Below are 9,247 nucleotides of genomic sequence, written 5' to 3' on the forward strand. Positions count from 1 at the left end.
ATTTGAGCCTTCATTCCATATAATCGTTTCATTGAATAAAATAGCAGCATGAATTGAGAAAAATTAACCTAGATGCTTTTAATCATCATATTCATTGTGCAAAATCATCCAATCATTACGTATATGTCTATATGGGAGTACTCTATTGCTACCTTTAAAGTACTTGAATTATCATAGTTGAATATAGATGCAAGCTTTCTTTACAAGGGTACATACATACATTAAACATAATTTGAATGTCATGAATGCTTGGTGGAATACTTGGTTATACAACTGAAGGTTGGCTACGAAAAGATCCAAGTGCTTTCAAAGCTCCTGCTCGTAAGACAAATTGATGGTAAGCGGCAGCTAGGGCTGCTCCAATGAAAGGACCAAGCCAAAAGATCCACTGCATGAAAGTCATTATCAAGATTAAAGTGAATGAGTGTCTTGATAATGTATCCAAGTCTCCTAATAATATTAGTAATATGGGTTTTACTTGTTATAATTGTGAGGGGTGTGTGTGTGTGTGTGTGTGTGTGTGTGTGTGTGTGTGTGTGTGTGTGTGTGTGTGTGTGTGTGTGTGTGTGTGTGTGTGTGTGTGTGTGTGTGTGTGTGTGTGTGTGTGTGTGTGTGTGTGTGTGTGTGTGTGTGTGTGTGTGTGTGTGTGTGTGTGTGTGTGTGTGTGTGTGTGTGTGTGTGTGTGTGTGTGTGTGTGTGTGTGTGTGTGTGTGTGTGTGTGTGTGTGTGTGTGTGTGTGTGTGTGTGTGTGTGTGTGTGTGTGTGTGTGTGTGTGTGTGTGTGTGTGTGTGTGTGTGTGTGTGTGTGTGTGTGTGTGTGTGTGTGTGTGTGTGTGTGTGTGTGTGTGTGTGTGTGTGTGTTCATTCACATGCTCTGTTCTACTAGGATTTAATCCTCTAAACATAAGTTAAAGTTTGATTTTTTTTTTGCTTATTTTTGATTCTATGTATGCAAGATCATCATTAAGCATGTGGGAAATCCATGACAATGATTGATCCTCCTTATTTAAAAATTTGAAGGCATTAAAATTTTGTGACTTGAGAAAATGCAATTTACTCTAATTTCTCACAAATACAAATGCATTAGCTCAATTTCTTGGGTGGAGAGAGAGAGAGAGAGAGAGAGAGAGAGAGAGAGAGAGAGAGAGAGAGAGAGAGAGAGAGAGAGAGAGAGAGAGGGAGGGAGGGAGGGAGGGAGGGAGGGAGGGAGGGAGGGAGGGAGAGCAAGAGGGAGGGAGGGAGGGAGGGAGGGAGGGAGGGAGGGAGAGGGAGAGGGAGAGGGAGAGGGAGAGGGAGAGGGAGAGGGAGAGAGGAGAGAGAGAGAGAGAGAGAGAGAGAGAGAGAGAGAGAGAGAGAGAGAGAGAGAGAGAGAGAGAGAGAGAGAGAGAGAGAGAGAGAGAGAGAGAGAGAGAGAGAGAGAGAGAGAGAGAGAGAGAGAGAGAGAGAGAGAGAGAGAGAGAGAGAGCTAACTTGTTGATGCCATGACTTTTGATGGCCATAAATAACAGCTGCTCCAAAACTACGGGCAGGATTAATGCCAGTTCCCGTGATTGGTATGGTAGCCAAGTGAACCATAAAAACAGCAAATCCTATTGGTAAAGGAGCCAAAACCTATGTGGGCATCAAGAAAGTGCACCATCAAGTTATTTAGCTATGCATTTTCAAAACCACCATTGGCATAGATTAAAATCCTAACAACTTTTGCATGTTATGCAGCACTTGAATATATGCGATTTTACATATTAACAAAGATTTAGAGAAATTCTTTTTTCTTCTATATCAACAATTCAAAAATTAGGTTTTTTGAAACAATTAAAAAACCCATGCAAATATGATAGATATACACTTGGGGGATGCACATAAAAAGATGAACCTATATCATATGCAATTCATAGAAGAGTTATTTTATTTCACAAACTAGGTAAATATGGATTGTTTAATGAAATTTGGAAAAACATGACATAAGTTTCTTAAGAAAAATGAGTCAATTTGTTATCTTATAACTTGTAACCAAGGGGGTTTTCAACACCCTTTGAATGCATATAACATAGATGGTTTTATGTATGTACACCCCCCTAAGGGGGGCTACTTGAAATAAGGGGTGTAACCACTATGGAAACCTAATGAAAAGATCTAAATTTACCACAACTTAGTATGGTAGTATTATTTCAAGACAAATGATGAGATTGTTCCTATGATAATGAATGAGAATGACAATGATGACAAATAGTTCTATGCAAATCCAATGCAATTGTTAAACTTTTAGTATGCTTATAAATACCCCCATGCACATTAATTTTCCTAGTAGGAAACTTGTGAGCCTTTTATGCATTTAGACAGCGAAGTTAGTAACATAAAAGTCCCCTTTCTAGGTTTGGTTCACAACTTAATGTTTACATTCTTTGGAGTCTTGGCCAAGCCTTGAATATCCCATGGGAAAAGGATAATAGGCTTGGCAAACTTGATAAACTACCCATAACCCAACCTACTAGGGTGAAGGATCATTGAGCTATAGTTAAGCATGTTCAAATCTAAAAAAAGAAAGTCATTTTTGTTGTACTTGTGTTGATGTATAGGTGAGTTTTCAATGTAAACTTACAGGAACATGAGAATCACGAGCATTTCTCTTAGGATCTGTGGCTGAGAAAACTGTGTAAACAAGCACAAATGTTCCAATAATTTCAGCTGCTAGCCCAGTTCCTATTGAATAATCGTTTGAGACCACATTTGCACCTCCATTGTTTCTTACATAGAAACCTTTTTGAAAACCCTTCACCAAACCCACTCCACAAATTGCCCCTAGGCATTGGGCCACTATGTACAAGAATGCCCTTGGTAATGACACCTTTCGTGCCAAAAATAATCCAAATGTGACAGCAGGGTTGATGTGACCTCCTATCAACACATAGTCAAGGAAATTTTCAATTTAGTTTCATAAAGAAGCATTTTCAAGAAAGGTAATTGACTTCTAGTTTCTTGCAATGATGTTATGGAATAAAATGTTAAAACTTGGTATGCTTAATAAGGCACATTAGTGAAAAAAAAATTAAGTAAAAAATACCTCAAATCACATATTTCCTTGTTAGTCCATGTTGCTTGCACCCCTCCACATTGCCACATTGGACCTCCAGGTTGAATGAATGCATTGGTCATGCATCTTATTATCTATGTGTCAATGCACCAAGATGATGTGGAGTCCATCATTACTTACACATTATATAGGTTGCAAGGAGGAAGAAGCTAAAGAAGTACTCGAAGAAAGACTCCAAAAGACTAGATCTTTTTAGATAAAGATCATGAAGGTAATGAGGCAAGTATGAATTCTTGATTGTATTATCCATTGTGGAAATAGGTGCTTGGGGTGAGAAGGAGGAAAATATGCACGGAAAATCTAAAAAGTCTGGAGCTTGATAAGGGTTGTTGGTTTAAGAAAGATTTGGTTACTAAGAAATGATCGACTCTTTTTCACGGTGATTGAAATTATTGCTCTAATGTCTAGGTTAACTAGGCAAGACCATACTCATAGGGTAGCCTCTTAGCTAAATTTGAAGCAAGTGATCTAATCCCCTTTGTTATGGTAGCATGTAAATATCTCTATCTTTGACATGAACATGCACACTATGGAAAAAGAGAGCCTCAACAAGATATATGATCAAGCTCAAGGGTCAATAGTACAATATGGTTGGAAAAAGTGATTGGTGATCAAATTTGGAACAATTCCATGTTGGTCATAAATAAGGCCTTAAAAGGACTCTTAAGCCAAAACCCATCACCCACAATCAAGTAACCCTCAACTAGTGAAGCAACTAGCACTCCTTTTATCTTTAAAATAGGGATCCATCACCAACACAAACCTTAGAATCAAGCAACAAACTTGGAGCCACAAAGAGTAGACTCAAATCCATTGCCATAAGGGCAAAAACATAACACTCTAGGTTCCAAATCCAATTCGAGTTAGATATTAAACAATTAGAAATTAATAATTAACAACTAGCTAAAAATTGATAGACAACCTTAATGAACACTATAATATAAGATTCTTGACTAGCAACTAGCTCAATTCAATTAATTAGGCATTGTTATTCACAACTAGATCAAACCATCCATGACATAGGAAATAATACTATTGGATGAAAGCACATAATTGCATATAGCTCACATGTAAAGTACTTGTGCAAAACTCTTTTCTAAAGGTTGTAAGACTAGTACTTAACAGGTAGCTCACTTAAATGATGTAATAGTCAAAGTGTTTGATGCCGAAGTGCATAATGCTCACATATACCTCTTGAGACATCAAGACATTCACCTAACTAGGCATCCGAATGAAGCATTCGTAGTAGCTCATATCAATCCTCCATTCATTATTAGCAAGAAACAATTCTATACAAGTACTAGTCTATACATATTAGCAATCATCCATGGTGTGATAGTAGCTCATATTTGTTATCGTTTGAAACGTGAGTCCAACAATTTAGGCATTCAAAAGAGCATGTATGAGTGGCGATGATATGGACCTCAAAAATCCCTACAAGCTGAACACAAACATCATCGTCCTTAGCTAAGCACAAATGAGTTCATTAGTTAAGTAGCCCAACGTCGATGGATTAGGCAGCTCAACATGGATTAAGTAGCTCAATGTCAATGGATTAGGCAGCTCAACATGGATGGGTTGAGGCATCAAAGAATCATGGACAAGTGCTAGCTCATGATCATGAGAAGTTAGAACCTAGAGCAACATCAATGATTTAGCATAAGAGACAGAACATAGTTAGAAGGTGGAGTGCAAATAACTAGCTTATTTTCTTGAGAGAGAGAGAGAGAGAGAGAGAGAGAGAGAGAGAGAGAGAGACCTGAGATTCCAGCAGTGCAGTAGACAAGGATGAATATCATGCCGCCGAAAGCCCATGCGATGCCAAGGATGCCCACGCCCCCGCAGGAGGAGGTGTTGCTGGCCCCGATGACGGTGAGGATGGAGATGTAGAGGAAGAGGAAGGTGGCCACGAACTCGGCGATGAGGGCGCGGTACAGAGACCACAGCCTCAGCTCCCCGACGTCGAAGCAGGCGGCCGCCGGCGGGTCAGTGTAGTCCTTGCCCGCCATAGCCTGAGCTGCTGGCTCCTGCTCTTTACTGGCCATCCTTAGTTATACGATGATATTCTAGCCTGATCTTGCAAGCTTGCAAACTGCAACGTTATCACATGTGATCAGAGCGTAGATTTGGCCGCTTAATTGGGCTGGCAGGAGAGATTTATACCTTCTGCTAGTGGGGTTAGAGGGAGGAGGAGGAGGGGAAGGCCGCCATAGCCAGAGCTTGCTGCTGCTGCAACAGATGGGAGAGGAATGTTGGCTCTGATGCCGCGATATGATTCGAGACTGTATTTAAAGACAGAGAGAGAGAGAGAGAGAGAGAGAGAGAGAGGGGGGGGGGGGACTGCTATCCTGCCATACAAATGCGTCGACGTGCTTGACAACCTATGTTATTTAATTTTTAAAAAACAATAATAATTTTTCCCTTCTTATTATTTCCCCCTTTTGTTCCACCTTGTAGATAAGCAGCACCGCCCATCCATCATGTGATGATAGAAGTGGGCGGCGGGCAGCGGGGCCCTTTTTGGCCACATGGCCTCTCCTTATTTTAAGGGCTTAGGACAATGCCCCCTTCTTTTGTTTCTACTCCCTTCTTCATGAATCTGGTGGACCTTGCCTACCTCACGTTTATACTGCTTGCCTTTGAGAGGGATTCCTTCAACCTTTGAATAGTGTGTAAACCCTTGAGTTTCATGTGTTATTCTTTAGAGGTTGTTTCTCAACCTAAGTCACATCCCATGCACTAGTGGTCTTCACCCAAGTCAATGGGGGATCCACATAGCTTTTAGCCCCATCAAAATTCCACTCCGTAAGACATTTGTATACTTCCATATAGGTATTTCTTCTCAAGCACTTATCCCATTGTGCAAAGAGCTATGCACATTCTCAACTAAAAAGTTCACAAAACGTACTAGAAAATTTAGTCAATACATTGACTATTATACTTGTGAGCTTGCTCTCCTTATAATAGCAAGACTAATTGGGTATGAAAGTTCCTCCACAACTCAAATCATGGATTGGATACCCCATTTTAACTCAATTGTCCATAGAAAAAGGAGAGGACAATATAATGTTTTCAAGAAGGCCATAATGTAGTTATGGCATGCTTACGTCCTTAAATATGGCAAAATTGTTGAGCACAAAGACTTATTTTAAAAGGATGACTAGCTAGCCTAGCCGACGTTACCGGCTAGACTAGATACAAGGCAACCTAATTGAATAATTTAAAGTTGAAAGTGATCAAAACTAAAACATTACGATGGAAAAGTAGGCATCAGCATTTGATACCATTTAAAATGATTAAGTATTATACCAAATAGTCTAGATTACGATATAATGTGTCTTCTTAGGTTGAGACACATGCACATGTACTCAAAATAATCACAACCCAAGGACTTCTTATCCTCATTAGTAAAAGGATAATTGTAATTTGTGTCCCCTCCTAGCCCCACTTAGACTTTCTAATATTATTATGCACATTCATGTTAGGATTCAATCAAATCAATTGATGCTTCATACATACTTTTAGCGAGGGAATAAACAAAGACATAGCCTTAATTTAGTTGTTAAATATCCTATTCCAAGTTCTAGTAATTACAAATGTAGCATGGTATTCAGTTAGTAAAGACAAAGCATAACACGAAATATGTGAGAGAGAGAGAGAGAGAGAGAGAGAGAGAGAGAGAGAGAGAGAGAGAGAGAGAGAGAGAGAGAGAGAGAGAGAGAGAGAGAGAGAGATACCTTCATATACCGCAAATCTAAGACTTGAACCCTAGCAGACTCAAACTTGCAAATTTGAAAACTATTCCGCTAGCATTTCTATCCCCACAAAGGTGATAAAATGGTTAGGGGAAAGCTTCCTCTTATTTAGACACCTCTTATCTTCTTCCTTTTTTACTTTTGTGGAGGTGTCATGCACAGAGAGAGAGAGAGAGAGAGAGAGAGAGAGAGAGAGAGAGAGAGAGAGAGAGAGAGAGAGAGAGAGAGAGAGAGAGAGAGAGAGAGAGAGAGAGAGAGAGAGAGAGAGTTAGTCCATAATTCTTTGTGACAAAAAGGAAGAAGGTTTGAAATTTCGGAATATTCAAGTTGCCTTATAGGCTTGGTACATGATTGAAATTCCATTACATTATATGCTACATATATCCTTTTGAAATGTGACTTGTATATCCAGAATGAGTGTTAGGCATGCCTCATCATGAATTATATCAAATTATCATCTTTCTTCTAAGAATATCAATTTAGATGTATTCAAATCCAAAATGCTCTCCATATGCTAAAACTTGTCTATTGGATAAAGACACTACAACCATCTTTTTAATGGTAATTTATGAATAAAGACTCAAGATATCTTTTGTTTGTTTAGATGATTGACACATATATCTGTAATTCTCTTGCTTGATGTAGATGATTACCCTTATTTTACAAACAAACTAGATTAGTATCCCATAGCTTGAATTAGGAAAATATACTTAAAAAGTAAACTTAAGCATACATAAATGGTATGGCATACAAAAAATACAACATTGAAAATGTCAAACTAGACAAAAGCAAACATCTCAACTAGTTCAAACCCTTAGTACACCCCAAAAAGGTGCACCTACCTAGTACTTCACCCATAAACAAATATATCTGTTAAGTTTATGATGCCAGCCAAACATGTAGTATATAAGTTCATAATCAAATTATATCCTTAATCTACAAACCATGCATTATCTAGATTCAAATATGGCATGGGTATTGCATAAATAGCATCATGACTTGGTAAGAACGTGGTTTCCTTAGCTTTGCATGGTTTAAGACATTTAAAATCCTCCTTCACCTTATATTTAATAAGATATAGCTATATATTTTACTTACAAGAACATAAACTTATTACAAGAAGTGATTCGTTGTAAAATGGACTATTGGACAAAGTCATGGTGCAATTTTATCATGCTCGTGGTGTGAGTTTCTTGATATATCACTTCAAGCATGGAGTTTACTCACCTTGTGTGTGTGTGTGTGTGTGTGTGTGTGTGTGTGTGTGTGTGTGTGTGTGTGTGTGTGTGTGTGTGTGTGTGTGTGTGTGTGTGTGTGTGTGTGTGTGTGTGTGTGTGTGTGTGTGTGTGTGTGTGTGTGTGTGTGTGTGTGAGAGAGAGAGAGAGAGAGAGAGCTCTAGGTTTGACTATTCAAACATGTAAGTCACTCCCCCAACTGATTGCTTCACAACTAGTAAGTGCAATTTCACATTTCTTTTAGATATAACATCTTGTATCAAAAATACATGTATATCATTTTAGGGAATTATACTAATGGATCTTTGAGATAAAAAATACGAGTGACAAAACACCGAAATGTGAGTGAAGAGGGAGAAAATGATATTAATAATGGCATTTACTCTTAGAAAATAACAAATAGATTTATATTTTAAGGAAAATTTTGAAAAAAAAATAAGTAAAACAAGACAATATGATATATGAAGTGGAATTTAGAGACCATATTTAATAGGACAAATTCATGTATTCAATAAATCAATAACTAGGTGCACCATGCTTAGTTTCTCTTCATGTATTTAATAAATAAATAACCAGACTCTCAATGCTTAGATTCATGTCAATAATTAAATAATTGGATGCTCTATGCCTAGATTCTCTTGGTGCTTTCCACCAGAGGTGCCTCACCCTTGTGTTTGTAAGCACATTTCAAATGGCAAGAGGGTCCATGGGAGATTGATATAAGAAACATAATTTGAACTTCAAAAATTTTGAGGCAAATTAGACTAATACAATGTTGAATGCACAAAAATGCAATAGATGGGGATGTGGTAGTCATCACTGATATATATGGAGTGACAGACCAACATTAACATGATTAAGCCTAACCCATATCTCCAAAGGATCCTTATGATGCCAGGAGGCATATTTCACGGTGGATTCCGTGCCACGGTGGATTCCGTGAGGTTTTACGGTGGATTCTGTAAACTTTGATTACCGGGGTTCATACACAAAGTGGATTCTTTGTGCGAGAAGTCGATGGGGACGCCTATCCTTTTTGGGCATTTCATTAATTTAGTGTGTACATGGGTGATTCCATAGCGGGTGATTCCGTAAAATGCATATTAAATTAATAAACGTTTATGAGTTTAGAGTGCGCACTCGTAATAAATTAAGGTTAGGATTGAT

At 38.4% G+C, this 9,247-nt stretch overlaps 1 protein-coding gene across 3 annotated transcripts; it reads right to left on the reverse strand.

Annotated features, from left to right (window-relative positions):
• Window positions 1–67: 67 nt before the first annotated feature.
• On the reverse strand, window positions 68–5,396 carry LOC148012263 (putative aquaporin PIP2-1). 3 transcript variants are annotated; one of them, XM_087669747.1, is made up of 5 exons: window positions 5,254–5,396; window positions 4,850–5,182; window positions 2,599–2,894; window positions 1,470–1,610; window positions 68–388 (listed from the first exon to the last, which is right to left on the reverse strand). In XM_087669747.1, exons 2-5 carry the CDS (start codon window positions 5,133–5,135, stop codon window positions 266–268), a joined length of 846 nt encoding a protein of 281 aa, XP_087525873.1. In that variant the 5' UTR covers window positions 5,136–5,182; window positions 5,254–5,396; the 3' UTR covers window positions 68–265. The 3 variants fall into 3 exon arrangements, with proteins under 3 accessions (XP_087525873.1, XP_087525874.1, XP_087525875.1); XM_087669748.1 differs by having other exon boundaries at window positions 4,850–5,161; window positions 5,254–5,393; XM_087669749.1 differs by having other exon boundaries at window positions 68–315; window positions 4,850–5,375.
• Window positions 5,397–9,247: the final 3,851 nt, after the last annotated feature.

The sequence above is a fragment of the Lygodium microphyllum genome, chromosome 27 (genome assembly GCF_053477565.2).
Source record: "Lygodium microphyllum isolate KBCC chromosome 27, Lygodium_microphyllum_v1.1.10, whole genome shotgun sequence".
NCBI lineage: Eukaryota > Viridiplantae > Streptophyta > Polypodiopsida > Schizaeales > Lygodiaceae > Lygodium > Lygodium microphyllum.

Excerpts from the sequence above, each read along its gene's own strand:
- LOC148012263 (XM_087669747.1), bottom strand. The coding sequence starts at position 5,135 with ATGGCCAGTAAAGAGCAGGAGCCAGCAGCTCAGGCTATGGCGGGCAAG. Across the intron at positions 2,895-4,849 it reads CTGCACTGCTGGAATCTCAG|GAGGTCACATCAACCCTGCT; the intron begins GTCTCTCTCTCT and ends ATGTGTTGATAG. Across the intron at positions 389-1,469 it reads AAAAGTCATGGCATCAACAA|TGGATCTTTTGGCTTGGTCC; the intron begins GTTAGCTCTCTC and ends ACTTTCATGCAG.